This window comes from Heteronotia binoei, chromosome 13 (genome assembly GCF_032191835.1).
Source record: "Heteronotia binoei isolate CCM8104 ecotype False Entrance Well chromosome 13, APGP_CSIRO_Hbin_v1, whole genome shotgun sequence".
NCBI lineage: Eukaryota > Metazoa > Chordata > Lepidosauria > Squamata > Gekkonidae > Heteronotia > Heteronotia binoei.
In genome coordinates this window covers 68,445,746-68,468,238 of record NC_083235.1, presented here as the reverse complement: position 1 = coordinate 68,468,238, position 22,493 = coordinate 68,445,746, and the positions used below count along the sequence as shown (strand labels likewise).

The following is a 22,493-nucleotide window of genomic DNA, read 5'->3' as shown; positions in this document are numbered from 1 at the left end:
GGTCGTCCTGGAGATGTGAAGTTTCGTGTTACATGTGCGGCCGGGAGAGGGGAGGGAAGACAGTGGAGGTTTGCAGCTGGTATAAACTCCCCAGAGCAAAGCTCTTGAAACCAGCACTTGTTGCAAACTCTCTGTGTTACTCTGCACAAAGTTTCTTCTCTGTTTTTCTAGCTCTGATTTCCTTCTAGGTTTTTGCCTGCTTAGTAAAGGAATTAGCCTCACTCTTCTCAATCCTTTGCTATCTACCAAAGAGTAATCAACAGCTGTTCTGTGAAGAAGCAGCTGACGATAAAGAGATAGGAATATAAAAAGATGCCTCCTGGCTTTCAGGTGTATGGAAACATGCGAGTCCTTAGGTTTTTACTTAGGGATGCTCCTGTATGTAACATGAAGAATTTTGGATCTTTTGGTAATCTCATCACATTAATAATCAACTAGACTGAATTGCCTGAAATGGACTTGTGGACAGACTTGGCTGTCTTTCTGTAAACCTATTCAGAGATTTGGCATTTAGGAACACATGCCGTCCAGTAACAGAGATTAATCATTCAGTACCTTTGTTTAATGGAGATTCATCCCTGAAGGTGTATTCTTGACTGTGGGACTGGTTATATATTTACATAATAGTAGGTGCGAAATTAAAAGTTTGAAATAGAATTAAAAGGGCAGCCGTCAAGTCTTCATACAACGGTTCTAGTGAGTAGGAAAAGATAAATCATGCAGAATTTTCCGGGAGTGCGCAGGGAGGAGGGGAATGAAGAGCAGAAACAGAGCACCAAAAGGACAGAAACGAAGCATAATCTCCCATTACTTCTGAAATGACCCTGGGCATGAAGATCCTAGCGAGGCCAGCACTGAAGCCTACAAATTCATAGGATGGTAATATTTTGACATCTTCCTCAAAACTGACCTGCACAGAAGCTAGGGTTGCCAATCCCCAGGTAGGGGCAAGGGATCCCCCGGTTTGGAGGCCCTCCCCCCGCTTCAGGGTCATCAGAAAGTGGGGGGAGGGGAGGGAAATGTCTGCTGGGAACTCTGTTATTTCCTATGGAGATTTATTCCCATAGAAAATCATGGAGAATTGATCCATGGGTATCTGGGGCTCTGGGGGGGCCCTGTTTTTTGGGGTAGAGGCACCAGATTTTCAATATAGCATCTAGTGCCTCTCCCCAAAACACCCCCGATGTTTCAAAACCGGGGGTTCAATTCTATGAGCCCCAAAAGAAGGTGCCCCTATCCTTCATTATTTCCTATGAAAGAAAGGAATTGAAAAGGTGTGCCATCCCTTTAAATGTGATGGCCAGAACTCTCTTTGGAGTTCAATTATGCTTGTCACAGCCTTGATCTTGGCTCCACCCCTAATGTCTCCTGGCTCCACCCCCAAAGTCCCCAGATATTTCTTGAATTGGACTTGAAGAAGAAGAAGATATTGGATTTATATCCCGCCCTCCACTCCGAAGAGTCTCAGAGCGGCTCACAATCTCCTTTACCTTCCTCCCCCACAACAGACACCCTGTGAGGTGGGTGGGGCTGGAGAGGGCTCTCACATCAGCTGCCCCTTCAAGGACCACTTCTGCCAGAGCTATGGCTGACCCAAGGCCATGCTAGCAGGTGCAAGTGGAGGAGTGGGGAATCAAACCCGGTTCTTCCAGATAAGAGTCCACATACTTAACCACTACACCAACTTGGCAACCCTAACAGAAGCTCCTTGTTTTGGCTGCTCAGGAAGTGGTTATAGTCTACTCAACACAATTGTTCTGGATTCATAAAGTTAATAATATCCATTGCAGTTGCGTGGGGTTGGAGATATATCCCTAGTAGCATACAGAGAGGCTGCACACGTTTAATATTTATTCAGGGTGGGAGAAGTAGAGAAAGTTCTAACATTATGGCATTTTTCTGTGCAGGTAGAAGGCCTTTCTATCAGTAGAGGCCTACCTTGCTTTCTAATCATTTAGGCAACTGTATTACCATTCCACTATAGCGGGGGTGGGGATCCTCCATCCCAAGGGATGCATACGGCCCTTGAAGTCACTTGGTGTGGCCCTTGGGAATTGCTGGGCCAAACCGAGCCATTTGGCAGCCTCTCTGGGGCCTGACTGACCAGCAAGGATCGTGAGGCCCCGCCACACTGTGCAGCTCCTCCCCAGGGCCAGGCAGGGATCACAGGGCCCAGATGTACCGTGCGGCAGCCTCCCTGGGGCCTGGATGGCTGGCCAGAATTGCTGCAGGGCCTGGAAAAGTTACAGTTCAGTTTGCACTTGATTATCCCAGATGGTGTGGCCTAATATGCTACTGAGTGTGTGAACTAATATGCTAATATTCGGGGATGTGGTCTGATATGCTACTGAGTTCCTGCTGGGCTTTTTCTACAAAAAAGCCTATGCATTTGCCTAGGGCGGCGGGCCACGTGTGCATGCCAGATTAGGCTCTCCGCACATGACTTCAAATAGAAAAACAACTATTTGCATTAATTTTGCTGGCCTGAATCATTCTCCCTCAGTGGAGCACTGTTTTTTAAGTTGATAATTTTTTTAGGCCCGCGAATGATGTTATAAAGATCCATATGGCCAGTGGTGGGATTCAGCCGGTTCGCACCGGTTCTGCAGAACCGGTTGTTGTCCGAGCGCCTGCTTTTAATTTTTATTACTTTGTTTGTCCACGAAGGCGCCTCCAGCAGCCCGCCGCGGCACGGCCGCCGGGGAGATTTCCCCCCCTCCAGAGGAGAGAGCGGCCAATCTAGTGCGCTTTTGGCGCGTTTGCAAGGGGCGGGGCTTCTGTGTTCCTTCAGAAGCCTCCCCTCTGTGTTAAAAGCGGTGTGCAGATGAAAGCAGATGAAGCTTCGCTCCTCTTTTGGCTGAAAACGACATTGAAGCGAGGGACTCCCTGAGACGCACCTGGGGGACCTCCTTTGCATGGGCCCCAAAGCAGAGCCCACTGGGCTCTGGTGGTTCTTCCCGTGCCGGAGCGAGAGCGGCCCCGGAGCACTTGGCTTCTCCGCCGATGGACCCAGGCCTCAGGTGGGCAGAGGAAGCCGCACTCCCGCTGGGCGCCCCCTGCCGCGATCCAGGTGTGGCTGCGTGGCCGTGAAAGCCCCTTCCCTGCCCCCCCTCCCCAGCCCCTCGCCATTCCCAGTTCTCCTTCCCTATCCACACGGGATCGAAGCGCCCGGGATCAGGAAAGCCCATGCTTTTGAAAACCACCTCTCCGCCTTGACTTGACAGCTCAGAGTCTACGGAGAGGGATCAGCGATGCATAAACTGGAGCGGGATGGGGGCGCGAAGCTTTTCTGCCGCAATCGACCGAGTCCTCGGCCTCCCCCTGCCTTTCGGCCGTCGGGCGTCTCCTGGAACTTGTTTCTCCCTTAAAGAGGAGCTGCCTTTTCACAGTCTAACTGAAGAACAAAGCGGGAGTCAAGTGGCACATTTGAGACCAACGAGTTTTTATTCAGAATGTAAGCTTCCGTGTGCTCCAAGCGCACTTCATAGGATGCAATGACCAGCAGTCCTAAATATAGAGAGAGTGATCTTCAAGGTGCAACTTGACTCCTGGTTTGTTCTGCTGCTTCAGACCAACGCGGCTGCCCACCTGGAAGGGTCTAACTGAGGCTGCGGTCACACACACGCCAAACAATGCACTTTCGATCCTCTTTCAATGCACTTTCCATCTGAATTTCGCCTGTTCACACAGTAAAATCCAGTTGGGAAATGCATTGAAAGTGCATTATTTTGTGTTTGTGTGTGGGGTAGATAACTCATTGAAAAATGTCGAGACAGTGTGCGACTGCAATAGAAAAGGCCAATGCTATGCTGGGAATTATTAGGAAGGGACTTGAAAACAAATCAGTCAGTATCATCATGCCCCTGTATAGATCAACGGTGCGGTCTCATTTGGAGTACTGTGTGCAGTTCTGGTCGCCGCACCTCAAAAAGGATATTATAGCATTGGGAAAAGTCCAGAGAAGGGCAACTAGAATGATTAAAGGGTTGGAACACTTTCCCTATGAAGAAAGGTTAAAACGCTTGTGGCTCTTTAGCTTGGAGAAGCTCTTTAGCTTCGACTGCGGGGTGACATGATAGATAGAGGCTTACAAGATTATGCATGGGGTGGAGAAAGTAGAGAAAGAAGTACTTTTCTCCCTTTCTCACAATACAAGAACTTGTGGGCATTCGATGAAATTGCTGAGCAGTCGGGTTAGAAGGGATAAAAGGAAGTACTTCTTCACCCAAAGGGTGATTAACATGTGGAATTCACTGCCACAGGAGGTGGTGGCGGCTACAAGCATAGCCAGCTTTAAGAGGGGATTGCAGCCCTCGTTTTGTTGCCCTGAGTAGCGTGGGCTGCATTTGTAGTTTCAATTTTGGGAGAGGGATGGTGGCTCAGTAGCAGAGCATCTGCTTGTTAAGCAGAAGGTCCCGCTGCCAGTCTGAGTAGACAAGACTGACTTTGAGGGACCAAAGGGGGTCTGGTTCAGTAGAAGGCAGCTTCAGATGTTCATATATATGATATTTTAGGGGAGGGCTGGTGGCTCAGCGGTAGAACATCTGCTTGTTAAGCAGAAGGTCCCAGGTTCAAACCCCGGCATCTCCCACTAAAAAGGTTCCAGGCACTTAGGACATAGAACCTGTTGTTAATTTATTTCAATCCCACCACTGCATATGGCCCTTGGCAGAAAAAGGTTCCCCACCCCTGCACTATAGAAATATTGTTCTCCCTTTGAGGGGGAGGACATCTCGAGGGTGATTTCCACCATCCTATCAGGGAAGCAGGAACCACTTTTAAAAACTTCCTGTCTCCAGTCTGTGGAATCACCCTCTTCAGTTTATTTTCTGCCTCCAAGGGGAGAGCAGCTTCAGAATAGACTTTGCCTTTCCCATTTGGCTTTTCTCTTCATTCTTACTGTTTTTTCTCTCAAAACTCAGAACTATTGATCCATCTTTATTCTTCTCTCTATAGTCTTTTTGCGCATCTTCGCTAGAGTTGGCAGGTCCTACCTGGCCTCCAACCTGCTGGCCTGGGGCTGGTTGGCAGGGGAATCCCCACCCCCGAAAAACTTTGTCAGTGCCCAATGTGCCCAGTGCAATGATGTCACCCAGAAGTGACATCATCACATGGGGCATGTTACACATGGGGCACTCTAGCAATTGGGTGAAAACTCTGTGGTACCATAGAGGTTTTTTTTAAAGCTGATTGCTAGAGTGTCTTGTGCTCAATGTTCCTGGTGCGATGACATCACTTCCTGGTGACATCATCCTGCTGGGCATGTCAGACACCAACAGAGCTTTTCAGGGGCAGGCCAGCACCAGGCTGGCAGGTTGGAGGCCCCCAAACCAGGAGAACCTCCTCCCCTAGTGGGAGTCTGGGAACCCTAATCTCCCCCCTTCTCCCCTTCCTCAGTCCCAGAGAGAGAGGGAAAGGAGTGATCAACAATCACCAGAAGCAGTGTTGAAGATGTTGACCCCTCACTAGGATCAAGGGAGACTGACAAATTGACTGACAAGGCCTGCAGTTGGCTCACTGTGGCAGCCATAGTCGACTCCTTGATGCCCAAAGTCGATGAAAAGCATGCAAAAAACAACTGCACAGAAACCATCATGCCAGGGCCTTCTGCCAGCTTGAGTCTTGCGACCAGTGACGGCAGCCATTTTTTGCAGCCCCAAACATCCATCAGATTGGGCCTTCTGCAGGCTTAACTAGGGTTGCCAAGTCCAATTTAAGAAATATCTGGGAACTTTGGGGGTGGAGCCAGGAGACATTAGGGGCGGAGCCAAGATCAAGGCTGTGGCAAACATAATTGAACTCCAAAGGGAGTGCTGGCCATTACATTTAAAGGGACGGCACACCTTTTCAATGCCTTCCTTCCATAGGAAATGATGAAGCACCTTCTTTTGGGGCTCATAGAATTGGACCCCCTGGTCCAATCTTTTTGAAACTTGGGGGATACTTTGGGGAGAGGCACTAGATGCTGTACTGAAAATTTGGTGCCTCTACCCCAAAAAACAGCCCCCCCAGATACCCGCGGATCAATTCTCCATTATTTTCTATGGGAATAAATCTCCATAGGGAATAATAGAGTTCCCAGCAGACATTTCCCTCCCCCCCCCCCGACAGTTCCCTCCTCCCCTCCAAACCGGGGGATCCCCTGCCCCCACCTGGGGATTGGCAACCCTAGGCTTAACCGACCCAGAGCCTGCCGAGTCTGGCAGACCTGTGGAGCTCCATTACCAGCTTCCGTTATGGAGACTCGGAGAGATCAGTGCTCAGCTCAGACTCTTGACAGTCTCTGATTGTTAGAGATAAATTCTCCTATGTGCCTCTGTTGTACGACAGAACAACTGTTCAGTCTAGGCAAGTAATGTTCACCCTGACAGGCATTGGTTAAGTTTTGCAGTATTTTTGGCAGAGGACTTTCCTAATCAAGCTGCCAGGGGCTGGGCCTGTGACCTCAAGATAATGTCTTCCCGCTGCAGCTAAACATTGCCTGTATTTCACTAGCCAGTGTTTTTCGTTAAGGATATGTGTTTAGAAATGCTTGTCGAGTTTTTCCTCAGTTGCGATGTAAGCAGTATTGGGAAGGAGGAAAGCATGATTTAGCCTTCTCTTTTACTTGCTATTAACTAAAACCCAAATGTTGTATGCCCAGTCGCATAATTGAATGATACATTTTCTCCCTTATGGCTTGAAAACTAAAGTTTGACTTGCTAAAGACCCTTGGCATTTCCAGTTAGCTAGTGTGGAGCAGTTTCTGGAAAGGCACGGAGGGAAAATTAAACATGATAGTCTTTCATTCGTTGTGAAAAGAGTGCTTTCTTTAAGCTGAATGGTGCGAGTCAGTGCTTTTTTTTTTTGCAGGGATTATAAAGATAGCTTTGTCGCAGTGTTCTTCCCCCCGCCCCCCCCCCGCTCTGTACACACTTTTTGCTTGCATGACCTGTGCTGTAAACAGCTCTGTCACAGCTCTCTCTACCTGATGGCCACCTCCTGCATAGCATAGAGGTATGCTTGTTCTGCGTGTTGCGTTCTCTAAGCCACAAAGTCTAGGAAAGTTTTCTGTTTATCTCCTCCCCCAAATAAATCCAAAGCGGTGTAAAATGTTTTGCGTATTATTTTTAAATGCCGCGGACACACCATGGTGCGACTCTTCACATTTTTTTTATCATTTGGCTTATGCGGGTGGTACGGAAAAAAACCCCCATTTGACCAGTATTTTGAAGTACTCGGAAGATGTAGACTAGGGATGGCCGCGAACTTCATCACAAACTTAAATCCATCGCAAAAATCACCTGGTGCGTCATTTGTGAGCCAAGACTTGTGCGATTGTGCCTGCAACAAACCTCCATGGTTTTTATGAATGTTTGTGCAATTCGTGTCTGCAATAGTGGCCCTCTGAACACCAAACAGAATTGGTCCTTGTGGACCCAGGGGCACAGAGGGAAAGCGTGAAAGAACATAGGTCGGGGCAGAAGGAGATGAAGATGAGGCAGAGGAGGAGTGCGTACCAGCAGCTGTGGCACAGGAGAAAGAGGATCTGGGGATCCAAGGCTTGGGGGAGAAAGGAGAAAGTGATCTCCTTTTTGCAGAAGTGGTGGGAACTTTGGGAAACTGACCCATGGGACGGTTATATGGAGGCTGAGAGATAGGGTTGCCAAGTCCAATTCAAGAAATATCTGGGGACTTTGGGGGTGGAGCCAGGAGACTTTGGGGGGTGGAGCCAGGAGACATTAGGGGTGGAGCCAAAATCAAGGCTGTGACAAGCATAATTGAACTCCAAAGGGAGTTCTGGCCATCACATTTAAAGGGACGGCACACCTTTTCAATGCCTTCCTTCCATAGGAAATAATGAAGGATAGGGGCACCTTCTTTTGGGGCTCATAGAATTGGACCTCCTGGTCCAATCTTTTTGAAACTTGGGGGGTATTTTGGGGAGAGGCACTAGATGCTATACTGAAAATGTGGTGCCTTTACCCCCCAAAACAGCCCCCCCCAGATACCCACAGATCAATTCTCCATGATTTTCTATGGGAATAAATCTTCATAGGGAATAACAGAGTTCCCAGCAGACATTTCCTTCCCCTCCCCCTGCTTTCTGATGACCCTGAAGCGGGGGGAGGGTCTCCAAACCGGGGGATCCCCTGCCCCCACCTGGGGATTGGCAACCCTACTGAGAGATGAGACTGGGCTAAAAAGGGGGACCCTGGGAGGCCTGGAAGTGGAGGATTGTATAGTCAGAAGGAAACAAGGGGGCAATTTCTTTTGATAGAATCGCAGGTGTTTTAGGAAAACAGCCTATGGGGCAGGCAGAGAGAGGTCAACAGATGATGCCAGGCCAAAAAGGGGGACCCCTGGAGGCCCAAAAGTGGAGGATTAAAAGACTGGAAGGAAAAGGGGAGTGATTTCCTTTTGATAGAAGCTGCAGGAGTTTGGTGGAAGAGAAGAGTCAGCTGGAGACTCACTGAGAGTTTGGCATGTCTAACCCCCAGGGGGGGAGGCTGTTCTGCTGCATCACTAAGCTCATGAAACCAACCAGTTCACTAAACGGGATGAACCATGAGACCTCATAAACTGGGATGAACCTCCATTTTCCTGGTTCATGCCCATCCCTAGTTTAGATGTTGTTGAATGTTAATTTATTCAAGGTTCTTCTTATTTTATGATAGACGGGGGTATGTCATTCAAACTTACTTTGGAAGCAGGCCTTCCTTCAAGTCTGACCTAGCCAACAAGATTGCATTTATGCTTGTTAAAATTTATAATGAGCAGCAAGCTGTATTTCAAGGCTCTTTTGCACATACAGAGGCAAACCCAAGTTTACTATTGAGTATATGCTTAGGAGCCACAACCGATCATGCCTTCCTAATGGTCCTGTTATCCAATGCTTGTGTTTCTAAACATGTTCATGCAAACTGTTTTTATAGTTTTCCAATAATATACCGAGTTCGGTACAAGGTGCTGGTCATTACCTTTAAAGCCCTATATGGCCTGGGACCTGCCTACCTGAAGGACCGTCTCTCCCCACATGTTCCCCAGAGAGTACTGAGGTCGGGAACCCAAAACCTTCTCGCTATCCCTGGGCCAAAAGAAGCCCGCCTTAAGTCTACTAGGGACAGGGCCTTCTCTGTTATGGCCCCTATATGGTGGAACCAGCTGCCGGAGGAGGTGAGGGCCCTGTGGGACCTTACTCAGTTCCGCAGGGCCTGTAAGACAACCCTCTTCCGGTTAGCTTACACCTAACTGGTACCGGAACCAATGTAGCTTTATCAGACTCTTGCTATTTATATTGTTATAAGGTTTGATGTTTTAAGGTTTTAAATGTTTTGATTGTTTTAACTGCTTATATATTTAAATGCTAATCTAATTTTATGTCTTATTATCTGTTGTGAGCCACCCTGAGCCACTTTTGTGGGAAGGGCGGGATATAAATCATAAATAAATACGGGCCGTGGCTGAGTGGCTCAGACTGAGCGGGCTGAAGCTAAATCCTAGGAAGACAGAGGTCCTTTGCTTGGGTCGCCACGGCCCGGGGAGGGGGATCCCCTTGCCGGTTTTTGATGGTGCGCCGCTGATGGCGGCGGACAAGGTCAAGAGCTTGGGGGTGCTATTGGAGCCTTCCTTAAAGATGGAGGCTCAGATAGCAGCCGCTGCCAAGTCCGCATTTTTTCATCTTAGGCGGGCAAGGCAGCTGGCCCCCTTTCTGGAGCGCGACGACCTAGCAACAGTGATCCACACTACGGTCACCTCGAGGTTGGACTACTGCAATGCCCTCTACATGGGGCTGCCCTTGTCTCTGACCCGGAAACTGCAGCTGGTGCAGAATGCCGCGGCCCGGCTGCTATTGGGTCTCCCAAAGTGGGGACACATTCGGCCGGGTCTCCGGACTCTGCACTGGCTTCCAGTGATATACCGAGTCCGGTACAAGGTGCTGGTTATTACCTTTAAAGCCCTATATGGCCTGGGACCTGCCTACCTGAAGGACCGTCTCTCCCCACACGTTCCCCAGAGAGCACTGAGGTCAGGAACACAAAATCTCCTCACTGTCCCTGGGCCAAAAGAAGCCCGTTTGAAAGCCACCAGAGAAAGGGCTTTCTCCGTTATGGCCCCCGTATGGTGGAATCAGCTGCCGGAAGAGGTGAGGGCCCTGCGGGACTTGGCGCAGTTCCGCAGGGCCTGTAAGACGACCCTCTTCCGGCTAGCCTATACTTAGCTGGGACGACAACTCGATATAACTGGCCAGCCATCTGTTTACAGGAAATTGAAATTTTGTTTTAAGGTTTTAACTGTTTAAATATTTAACTGTTTTATACTTGAAATTGTTTAAATTTTATGTTTGATTGATTGTTGTAAGCCGCCCTGAGCCATTCGTGGGAAGGGCGGGATATAAATCCCAAATAAATAAATAAATAAATAAATAAATAAATAAAAATAGTTTAGGTGCATACTTTATATGTTAGGTGTTGTCCAAGTCTAGGCCTTGGCCCCAACTTGACTCCCCCTCATCCAATGAGATGCCACCGGAGTGGGGGGAGCCCTGAGAGATCTTACCTAGAGCTTTCAGGGAAACAATGGCCGTGGCAGTGGAGAGATCTGTGTGCAGCCCAGTCAACTTGGCAGCAGCTGCAGCAGAAGCAGGAAAGGGGGTGGGGAAGCCCCCCTGCAGTATGGGCCTGGGGAAACAAGAGCCTGCAGCCAGGTTGAGCCCAGCTAAGAGACGGGGAAGGGAAGTTTCCCATCTTGAACAACAGGAAGAAGGGGAGGGAGATGGAAGATTAGCAGGCTGGGGAGCAGCTAATTGACCCCACCTTCCTTTATCGATCCCAGGAAGAGGTAGAGCCAGGGTCAGGTTGGGTCCAAGTTCAAACAAAAGGGAAGCTTCCAGACCAAGGCTGAGCGTATGTGCCCCAGGAGAAAGGACAAGTAAGCCAATCAAGGGAAAGGGGGAGCATCTTATCCATCCCATTCTGAGGCTGGCTGGGAAGTCCACCAACATGGCAGAGTGAGGAAGTACCTCACATATGTACACATAAAAGCTGTAACGTGTGAAGCGGTTCTCAGTGCCTTGTTGAAGAAACAAGATTTTGCAGGACAGATGGTGAACCAGGGGTGCGGTCAGACGGAACATTAACCGCGACTCACCCACGCCCCCAATGCGGAGTTAAAGCGGACGTTCAGACATTCACATCTGTCAAACGATGTGGAGTCGTTATCATCCCGACTTGCTCCGCATGTATATCGGGTTAATTTGAAAAAGTCCGGTCCTTTTTCAAAACAGCGGCACGGGATCGGCTTTTTGTTGTTTGGACAGCTCATGGGCTTTACTGCCTCTCACCTCACAGACATGCGCATTGCCAGATCATCCGGGAATCTGAGGTGACGCTTCTGCTTCTCCAATCAACACAGGATCGGAGGGGGGGAAACGTTATCCCACTATTCAGAACAGGAAAAAATTCTTTTTTTTTCAATGTGGAGGATTTCAAGATATCATTGTCACTGCCAATTTCTAGGAAAATAATTCCTGGCAGTTCCGTGGTTTGGATCGGCAACGTTAATTCGGGAAATTTTCCCCCTTCCCCCCTGCCGCTGAAGCAAGGTTTGATTTCCCAGCTCCAAACAGTTGGGCGCATGTTCAGTGGACCTCCCCCTCCCAGAAATCACCATCACCGTGTGATCGATCAACTGCTTTTCACTAACGGGACCAACCCTTTATACCACCGTTCATGTGAACGCCTCCACGTCGGATTTTTCTGCCCCGGTCCAGAAAAAGGCTCTTCCATCTCGCTTTAAGTGGTAGGTCTGGCCGCACCCCAGGAGTCAGAGTTCATTGCAAAGGCAGAACATTTATTCTGCTTACACTTGAAGATCTGTACTGGAGAGTAGGAAGGATATAGGTAGGCTAGTTGTCTTGAGCAACTCCTGGCCAAGGCTCATCATTCTATCATATTTTTATCTTACTGTTCTTCCTTGCATAAGTTGGTTTGTTTTATCCCACATGAACCCTGTAAGGTAGGTTGTGTTGGGTTGAGAGTAACTATCACAACCACTGGGCTTGGCTGAGACCATTGAAAGACTAAACAGAAGAGGGTCATAGGGTCCAACCCAGCAGTTTTGCCCCCCCCCCACCCCCAACCCAACTGCAATCCTCTGTCTGCATGTTTCAATAAAAATTCGTTAAGGTAGATCTGTTCCTCATGGCAGGGGGCATTTTCGCTCTCATCTTATCACCTGATAACTTATTTACTTCTATCCCATTCTTTCTTTATAGAGCTTAGAGGTCGCAAATATTTGAATTTTTATTTACCAACCTTTTGAGGCAGCAGAGTTTGAGAGAGAATGACTGCCCCCCAAATTACTGATGAGTTTTGTGACTGTGGGGACTTGAACCTGAGCCTTTCCATTATCAGTTTGTTGCTGCTGCACTACATTGGCCTTCTCAGCCAAGTTACTGAGGGACTGTTAATGTTCGCTAAGTCTTGAGGGAAAGTGGGTGGCTAGAGATTGGCAGTTGGCAGAGTTGTTTCTCCATACCACAGTCCGATCTCTTCCTCCTAATATGTGAGTCCTACTCCTCCGTTTGTAACTCAGTAAGTTGTGGCAGTGTTTTTTGTCAGTTGCAGACAACAATTTATGCTGGTTTCACTGGTGTGTAAGGGTAAAGATTCCAGAGACTACGCATAGATGAAGAAGACTCTCTGCTAGTTTTGTTTCTCAAAAGTGGTTTTATTTTTGTCTCTTAGCTGTCGACACGCTGCCATAGCCAAATACTTTGGAGATGCCATCCCGCCATGCAACAAATGCTGTGATTATTGTAAGAACCCGGCAGCTGTGAAAAAGCATCTTGAAGCACTGGAGCAATGTACCAGTAGCTGGAACAGGACCCACATTGGATCCTCTACTTACTCAACCGACCAAGACTTATATGAAGGAGGAAGAAGAGGCTGCGGTGGCTTCAGCAAGTATGTGCTTGGTAACCTGACTCTGGCAGAAGCAGATTCTGCCAGCAAAGATTTTTCTCCTTCAGTCCCTTCACTGGGTATTCAGCTAAACCGGAGAGCCGGTTTGGTGTAGTGGTTAAGTGTGCGGACTCTTATCTGGGAGAACCGGGTTTGATTCCCCACTCCTCCACTTGCACCTGCTAGCATGGCCTTGGGTCAGCCATAGCTCTGGCAGAGGTTGTCCTTGAAAGGGCAGCTGCTGTGAGAGCCCTCTCAGCCCCACCCACCTCACAGGGTGTCTGTTGTGGGGGAGGAAGGGAAAGGAGATCGTGAGCCGCTCTGAGACTCTTCGGAGTGGAGGGCGGGATATAAATCCAATATCTTCTTCTTCTTCTAAAGTTTCTGACAAATATTTTCTTAAAACTTAGGCACTCCTTTTTCCATAAATAAGGTTGTCTCTGAAGTAATAATAATAATAATAATAAAATTTTATTTATATCCCGCCCTCCCCCGCCAAGGCAGGCTCAGGGCGGTTAACAACATTTGTAAGCACACAGTACAATAGATAATAAAACTTTAAATTAACATTATTTAAAAACCAGTCAATACTTAATTAAACTTAACTTAATCTGACAGTAACAATGATGTTCCTGACGCTATTTCTGTCAGTTTACATAATAACAGGGTCCCTAAACAGGACCATGTTGGCGGTTTTCTTTATTAAACAACCATAAATCAGCAGTCCGTGAACGCCAGCTTGAAAAGGGTGGTCTTGCAGGCCCTGCGGAACTGATCAAGGCTCCGCAGGGCCCGCACCTCCTCCGGGAGCTGATTCCATAGGCATGGGGCCGCGATGGAAAAGGCCCGTGCACGGGTGTCACAGTCAATTAGACCAACAGACAGAGTCTGCAGAGTTTAGCTAGGCAGACACCTGATGGAATTGTGTCTCGATTTGGAGGTCAAGGGACCAAGGGAGAATAGATTGAAAAGATTTCTTTCTCTTTTTTTACAAAAAGTATACCAAAAGCACATACCCATAACAGATAGTGATGTAGTTCTTGAGTTAAAAATGTGAAAATGGTCACAATGCAAGTAGTAGGGCATTGCTCTTTGCTGAGAACTGCAAGCAGCAAAGATGTGTACTACTTACTCTAGGATCTGTAAGTACCCTCCGAAAGACGTGCCCAGAGACATGAGGCCTTTTCTTAGTTGCTGGACAGAAAAAAAAACTAGCACGCAATAGCAAAATACTTCAGTGGGAAATTTAAAGGACTGAATCATGAAAACAGGGAAGTTTGGAAGTGCTTAACCTTACTGTTTATTGACCTAGTTTTTGTATTGGTGTGTGACGAAATGTTCAAAAATTTGGAGAGCCAGTTTGGTGAAGTGGTTAAGTGTGCGGACTCTTATCTGGAAGAACCGGGTTTGATTCCCCACTCCTCCACTTGCACCTGCTAACATGGCCTTGGGTCAGCCATAGCTCGGGCAGAGGTTGTCCTTGAAAGGGCAGCTGCTGTGAGAACCCTCTCCAACCCCACCCACCTCACATGGTGTCTGTTGTGGGGGGAGAACCGGGTTTGATTCCCCACTCCTCCACTTGCACCTGCTGGAATGGCCTTGGGTCAGCCATACCTCTGGGAGAGGTTGTCCTTGAAAGGGCAGCTGCTGTGAGAGCCCTCTCCAGCCCCACCCACCTCACAGGGTGACTGTTTTGGGGGAGGGAGATAAAGGAGATTGTGAGCTGCTCTGAGACTCTTCGGAGTGGAGGGTGGGATATAAATCCAATATCATCATCATCATCAAAAATCAAATAATTGCCAAAATAAACTTCCTTGTTATATCCCAAACTATTGCATTAGTTTTACATTGTTTGGCACCTCATTTATTGCATCCTATTAGTTTCATTAATTCTTATGTTTTAAAAAAAGCAGTCATTTAATTCAAGGTGCTTATACTTTTGTTTAATTCTCAGTGATGCATTTCCCCCCATAAATCTACTCCCTTTATGCAAGATGGGTTTTTGTTTTGATTCTGTAAGGAAGATGTTCATTATGAGTAGGTGACCTCAAAAATCACCATTCGAATTCAGCTTACACGTGTTTGGTGCTGATGTGATTGATATGAACATACATAGCTGTTTGGCCTTGGCAACAAGGATAAATGGAGAAATTAATTTGGAACTGGTGAGTTCTTGAGGAAGAAGAAGAAGAATTGCAGATTTATACCCTGCCCTTCTCTCTGAATCAGAGACTCAGAGCAGCTTACAATCTCCTATGTCTTCTCCCCCGACAACAGACATCCTGTGAGGTGGGTGGGGCTGAGAGGGCTCTCACAGCAGCTGCCCGTTCAAGGACAACCTCTGCCAGAGCTATGGCTGACCCAAGGCCATGCCAGCAGGTGCAAGTGGAGGAGCGGGGAATCAAACCCGGTTCTCCCAGATAAGAAGATGATGCTATTGGATTTATATCCCACCCAACACTCCGAAGAGTCTCAGAGCGGCTCACAATCTCCTTTCCCTTCCTCCCCCACAACAGACACCGTGTGAGGTGGGTGGGGCTGGAAAGGGCACTCCCAGCAGCTGCCCTTTCAAGGACAGAGTCTCAGAGCGGCTCACAATCGCCTTTATCTTCCTCCCCCACAACAGACACCGTGTGAGGTGGGTGGGGCTGGAGAGGGCTCTCACAGCAGCTGCCCTTTCAAGGACAACCTCTGCCAGAGCTATGGCTGACCCAAGGCCATGCCTGCAGGTGCAAGTGGGGGAGTGGGGAATCAAACCCGGTTCTCCCAGGTAAGAGCTCACGCACTTAACCAATACACCAAACTGCCTCTGGAAATGTGGTAACCTCACTTTGAAAGGAAGACTAGCTACAAGCCAGTAATATGAACTTACAGTCCTCAGAAATCTGGTGATCTAATAGCTACATTTCTGCTGTTTGGGATTAGTTTGAAATTTCAGGTCTTGTCCATAGCATTCCTGTTCAGTTGCCAATTCTTTGCGGGTTGTCACTCAGGTATGATGAAGACAGTAGGAGTGTGGATGAAGCCAATGAAGAGAATCGGAAAAAGGAATGGAATAACTTTTATAAGCAACAGATGAAGCTGCGCAAGGTTAGTTAATAGCCTTTCTGCAGGAGACAGAGGCCGTATGGAAAGAAAGAGTGTGAGTGTCAGAGAGAAAAGGCGATGAGCTATCCCGTCTGTACTAGAACCATGCAGATCCTAAAGAACTTGTAAAACATCTTGTGTGTGGTTGCGACTGGGCCTCGTTCTTTCTTTTCTCTGTAGCATGAGTTCACACACATCTTAATTCCCACAGTGCTTTACAACCAGATATTCAATGAAGGAAGCTGCAGGGTTTTCTTCTTGCGCTTCTTTTGCTTCTTCTTGCGCTGCTTCTTCTTTTTGTCTACAGTCTGTTTTCCAAGAGAATATTATTCACTCAAGTGGTCTTCTGAGACCAGACACACCTGTATAGGTCACGGTGTTTGCCTGTCTCTTCACACAGCAAAGTTGGCTGAAGTTAAATCCAACAGAGATGGGAGGTGCTGTGCCTGAGTCATGGTGGGACTGGATTCGGTATTAGGCTCCCACCCCTGGACGATGCAACACTTATGCCAGCCCAGAGGGTGAAGATCTTAGATGTGATCCTGGAGGCCTCATTTCCATGAAGGGCCAGGTCACCACTGTTGCCAGGTCTGCCTTTTATCATCTTCAGCAGATCAGGCAGCTGCTACCCCATCTCTCCCCCACCAGGACTTAGCTACAGTGACCCATGCAGTGGTCACTTCCAGGCTTGATTACTGTAACTTGCTCTGCATGGGCTTGCCCTTGATATTGGATTTATATCCTGCCCTATACGCTGGGTCTCAGAGTGGTCACAGTCTCCTTTTACCCCGCCCCCCACCACAGCAGACACACTGTGAGGTAGGTGGGGCTGAGAGAGCTCTTACAGCAGCTGCCCTTTCAAGGACAACTCCTGCGAGAGCTACGGCTGGCCCAAGGCCATTCCAGCAGCTGCAAGCGGAGGAGTGGGGAATCAAATCGAGTTCTCCCAAATAAGAGTCCATGCACTTAACCACTACCCCAAACAGCCTTGGGACAGACCTGGAAACCCCAGCTGGTGCAGAATGTGGTGGCGCACCTGCTGACTGCATCGCCTTTGTGGGCTTGCATTTTGGTTAGTGCTTCGCCAACTGCACTGGCTACCAGTCAGGTACCAGATCCATTTCAAGGCGTTGATCTTTAAAGCCATGCAGGGCCTGGGATCAACCTATCTTAGGAACTGCCTCTCCCCATATGTGCCCCGAAGAACTTTATACTTGGCCAGTCAACATCTGCTGGTTGTCTCCAACCTGAAGGACGTCTGTAGCCTTGACCAGCCTGGTGGAAAATACTCTCCCTGGAGATCAGGGCCTTGCCAGACCTCTTACTGTTTTGCAGGGCCTGCGAAATAGAGCTGTTCCACCAGGCCTTTGGTTGAGGCAACAGGCGTCCAGTTAAGTTGGGCTCCCTGCTGCAGAATTAATACTGTGCATTGGCCCAGTTTTTCCGAAATTCTTGTTACCTTGAGGCTCTGGTCTCTGACTCAGTGTATTCCCTGCCCACAGCCATCTGTTTTCTTATTTTAACCATTTTAACTTAATGTGTATGTTTTAACATTATGTAGTTTTATGCGACGTAATCTGCTCTGAGCCCGTTAGCAGGGAAGGCGAAATATAAATCAACATAAATAAATAAATACATACACGATAAAATTACATTACATATCATTATAATAAAAAAACACACATTATAAAACCCTTATAATAAAAGGACATAAAACCTAAATTATTAAAATAGTTTTAAAATAGTTTTTAAAAAAAACAGTGTTGCAATACATACAGAACAGTTAGAGGCATCAAAAATATGAAAACGTTTGTTAGGGGGGGGGGTCTGTCAAGTTCCCAATTCTCTTTCAATAATGATGACTCTCCATGCAGTTGGATAAGTATTTATTGTAAGGCAGGATACATTGACACTGACTAGCGGCCAGTGTCAAAACTGGCATACAGTACAACAGGTCTTGATTATATACTCTTGCAGGGGTTATTATGAGCATGCCTTAATTTAGGGCATGAAGATAGTTCAAATTTAGTGACTGCAAATCGCAGGCACGCACTCACTACCAAGCATTCTATGAAACATCCCGGGAGGGGAGCAGTGACCTTGGTACCAAGTAGTTCCCCATCCCACAGGAGGCGAACTGTTAACTTTCGTTTCTCCAGCAATCTAAGCAGACATTCCTCAGGTTACATCAAACAGACACAGATAATGGCTAGGAACTTGACGGGGTCATTTGAGGGAATGCCAAATGAAACAAAAAAGCCGTCCTCCGCTGGTGGAAGACAGCAACAGAAGGGGGAAGATGAATGTCCCTGGGGATTCAGTTCCAGAACTTTGGTGCCATGACTGAGAAGGCCATCTCCTGGGTTGCCATGCACCTAATTTCCAAAGTTGAGAGGCACTCAAAGCAGGGCGCCTGAAGATGACCATAACAGTTGGGCAAGTTTATAAGAGATTAGGCCAGGGGTGGCCAAACTTCCTTAATGTAAGAGCCACGTAGGATAAATTTCAGATACTTGAAAGCCACAAGACATGAGAGCCGGGAGGGAGGGAGGAAGATAAATGGGGAGAGAGAAAGGTGGAAAGAAAGCAACTTTAATTTTAAATGCCTTCTCCAAGCTGACTGATGGGAGCCTTGAGAGCCACACAATATGTGTGAAAGAGCCACATGTGACTCCCAGGCCACAGTCTGGCCACCCCTGGATTAGGCAATCTTTCAGGTTGCTGGTGATGTTTTTCCATTTTCTTTCAGGGTAAAGAAGCTGAAAAAGACAATTTTGTTCCCCCAGGTAATTTCTGCATTATTTCATAGATTATAGATGAGGGTTTAATGGAAGGTCATAGAACTGATTCCTTTTGAGTAATCTTAGTTAAGTAAAGTTGCCATCATAAAATATAGCCCATTTGTGCCATTTTCATAGCAAAAACAGCCAGCACTTGCCTCTGAGAACAAGAAGATCCTAGTTTTTCGCTTTTGCTTTTTAAAAATGTGAACTGTTCAGGCCAAGTATTCAGGCGCATAAGGTCTATTTCGCGAACAAATTGGGTTTAAATCCAACTACGTCAAAATTTGCTGAGTAGATTGCTTGCTTGCGTTCATTCCTGACATGCAGAAAAAGTTGTGGGTGACATGTCAGCACTAAGTTTTCCAGATGGAAACCTATTGCAGCCAAAAGGTTACCGTTCATTTGCATATTTAGTATCATTAACCATACAATTGTATGGCACTGGTTATTGAACCTTAATGTCTATTTCCTTCCAAATGCTAAATGACAGACAGACAGATTTATGTCTCTTATAAGATTTGCCTGGATATAAGCATGTATCCCTGGGAGCCCCATGGCACAGAGTGGTAAAGCTGCAGTACTGCAGTCCAAGCAGTACTGGGGAGGGACGGTGGCTCAGTGGTAGAGCATCTGCTTGGGAAGCAGAAGGTCCCAGGTTCAATCCCTGGCATCTCCAAAAAAGGGTCCAGGCAAATACGTGTGAAAAACCTCAGCTTGAGACCCTGGAGAGCCGCTGCCAGTCTGAGAAGACAATACTGACTTTGATGGACCGAGGATCTGATTCATTATAAGGCAGCTTCATATGTTCATATGTTCATACTCTGCTCACAACCTGAGTTTGATCCCAGCAGAAGCTGGGTTCAGGTAGCGAGCTCATGGTTGACTCAGCCTTCCATCCTTCCGAGGTCGGTAAAATGAGTACCCAGCTTGCTGGGGGGAAAGTGTAGATGACTGGGGAAGGCAATGGCAAACCACCCCATAAAAAAGTCTGCCATGAAAACATTGTAAAAGCAACGTCACCCCAGAGTTGGAAACAACTGATACTTGCACCTTTACCTGGGAGCTTGATTCTCCAATGTTCCCTTTTTAAACTTCAGTAAATTGGCCTAATAATGAGCAAATTTTTATTTTTAAGCCACTGTTGAAGATCTTAGAGGCCATGTTCATAATGATTATGGTTTTGGTAATAAGCATTATATCTCAACGTTTCATTATTGCGTATACCACGTCACTTGAATATTTTAGTGAACTTACACTTTTATGTACTTGTATTCAGATTCTCATAGTATTCATGCTACTTTGTAGCGGTTTACTTAATCAAAAGTTACTATTTGTTCGTTATTCATAATCTAATTATTTGTCCTTGATTTTACTGATGCTAAGATGCTAAACTGTAGAATCCCTCCGTGTAAATAGTAGGGTGCATGTTAGGCTTCCCCAAATCTAACATTGCTTTCCGGTTATAAAATCAGCTGGTACTCTATGCAAATCTAATTCACCCCCCAGCTCATTCTTTTCACGCCTAAAAGGGAAATGGCTACAAATCCTACCAGCTTGGAATCCTGTGTAATTGAAGTCAAACTACCCATCTGGAGCAAGAAGTGGTGCATCATGCCAAAAAGGGGGGGTGGGGTGGGGTGGGACTGACAGTACAGTTTGAATATTTTATCATGCTCTCTGTGTGTCTTTCACGGTAGATGCTGATTGTCCCTTGAAGGATGCAGCCAGCAGGAAAATAGCCAAAATCACAGTGAAGGTACAAAGAACCTATTCATTTGGAAAACAAGTTTTGGAAAAGTCTGCTTTTCTGTTGCCAGCTGATTGTGCCATAGCCTTCAAAGGGAGAAATAACCGTTAAGAAAATTGCACGGCCGTAATGGGTTGAAGGGTTATTCTAAATATTGCAGTGTAATGATATATTAAGAGAAGAATAGCATCAAAGGTATGTAATACAGCAGCATAACTGGAGTATGTTGTTCGTCTTTAAGCTACCAAATTTTAGAAGTTCTAATAAATTGGAAAGGATGCAGAGATAATATCAAATATTATAATACAGTTCAGAATCCAGATGTGAAAAGTCTAAAGGTAGTCATATAACCTCAATGATGCAAGCAAGAGATCTAGAATGGATGCAGATATGGTTGTGAAACTCCAGTAAAGCCTCTCAGCGTCTGATTATGTTATCATTTATCCTAAAGCTTAACTTCTTGATGCACCACCATTCCAGTCACCTGCAGTTTTCTGCAGATCTGAATCTGCAGTAACCAGTTGTTATGTGTGATTGCCCAAGACTACAGTTCATAACCACTGTATATCAAAGATGAACCAAAAACTTGTCTGATCAGCAAACCAATGGAACAAGTTTCACTTTTAAGAAAATGTTGGGTGAGCATGGTTACCATGCTGGCTACTAGAGCTGAGGTGGGCAGAATGAAGAAGAAGAAGAAGATATTGGATTTATATCCCACCCTCCACTCCGAAGAGTCTCAGAGCGGCTCACAATCTCCTTTACCTTCCTCCCCCACAACAGACACCCTGTGAGGTGGGTGGGGCTGGAGAAGACTCTCACAGCAGCTGCCCTTTCAAGGACAACCTCTGCCAGAGCTATGGCTGACCCAAGGCCATTCCAGCAGGTGCAAGTGGAGGAGTGGGGAATCAAACCCGGTACTCCCAAATAAGAAGAAGATATTGGATTTATATCCCGCCCTCCACGCCGAAGAGTCTCAGAGCGGCTCACAATCTCCTTTACCTTCCTCCCCCACAACAGACACCCTGTGAGGTGGGTGGGGCTGGAGAGGGCTCTCACTGCAGCTGCCCTTTCAAGGACAACCTCTGCCAGAGCTATGGCTGACCCAAGGCCATTCCAGCAGGTGCAAGTGGAGGAGTGGGGAATCAAACCCGGTACTCCCAAATAAGAAGATGATATTGGATTTATATCCCGCCCTCCACGCCAAAGAGTCTCAGAGCGGCTCACAATCTCCTTTACCTTCCTCCCCCACAACAGACACCCTGTGAGGTGCCAGAGCTATGGCTGACCCAAGGCCATTCCAGCAGGTGCAGGTGGAGGAGTGGGGAATCAAACCCGGTTCTCCCAGATAAGAGTCTGCACACTTAACCACTACACCAAACCAGAATGCTAGAAACTGCTGAAGCACTGCATGTTGGACATAGTCCTTGACTTGTTGTTTAATAACTATAGCCTGGAATCACCTTTCACTCATTCTCCTTTGGTTTTAGGCTAGAGAGCACTGCCTTAAGATGCTAGAAGAAGCGCTGAACAACAATCTGCAAGCCCCACTAACAAAAAACAGGTAGGACATTAAAAGGGGATGATGTTGCTTGTAACGAGTACTTCGCTAGTACAAGTCAACATCGGGGACTTCTGTTTTTATAAGCATGTGATGCAAGTAACTGAAAATAATTTTTATCAGCTGCTGCATAAACTCCACTCCTTCCCGGGGAGGTCTTCGATGGTTCATCCATCCTTTCATCATCCACCGGAGACTTGGCTAATAAAATCTTCTATCCATGAGACTGCCCATGAAGATAACTTCAGAAGCTTCAGCTAGTTCAAAATGCAGCAGGATCATATTATTGTAGATGGTGGGAGATGTGAGCCTGTTCAAGCTGTGTCACACCAGCTGTGTTGCCTGCTAGCATGCCTCAGGGTCTAGTTCAA

General features: G+C 47.1%; 1 protein-coding gene across 3 annotated transcripts in view; it reads left to right on the top strand.

Moving 5' to 3' along the window:
- RECQL5 (RecQ like helicase 5) overlaps positions 1-22,493 on the top strand; it is a 108,608-nt gene that overhangs the window by 69,517 nt on the left and 16,598 nt on the right. For 2 of the 3 annotated variants that reach the window (XM_060253019.1, XM_060253018.1), the window contains exons 8-12: positions 12,729-12,947; positions 15,938-16,034; positions 18,781-18,817; positions 20,512-20,570; positions 22,052-22,125. In XM_060253019.1, coding sequence (XP_060109002.1) covers positions 12,729-12,947; positions 15,938-16,034; positions 18,781-18,817; positions 20,512-20,570; positions 22,052-22,125 — 486 coding nt within the window. Of the gene's footprint in view, positions 1-12,728; positions 12,948-15,937; positions 16,035-18,780; positions 18,818-20,511; positions 20,571-22,051; positions 22,132-22,493 lie in introns of those variants that run through there. The other variant, XM_060253020.1, reaches the window with a different exon arrangement.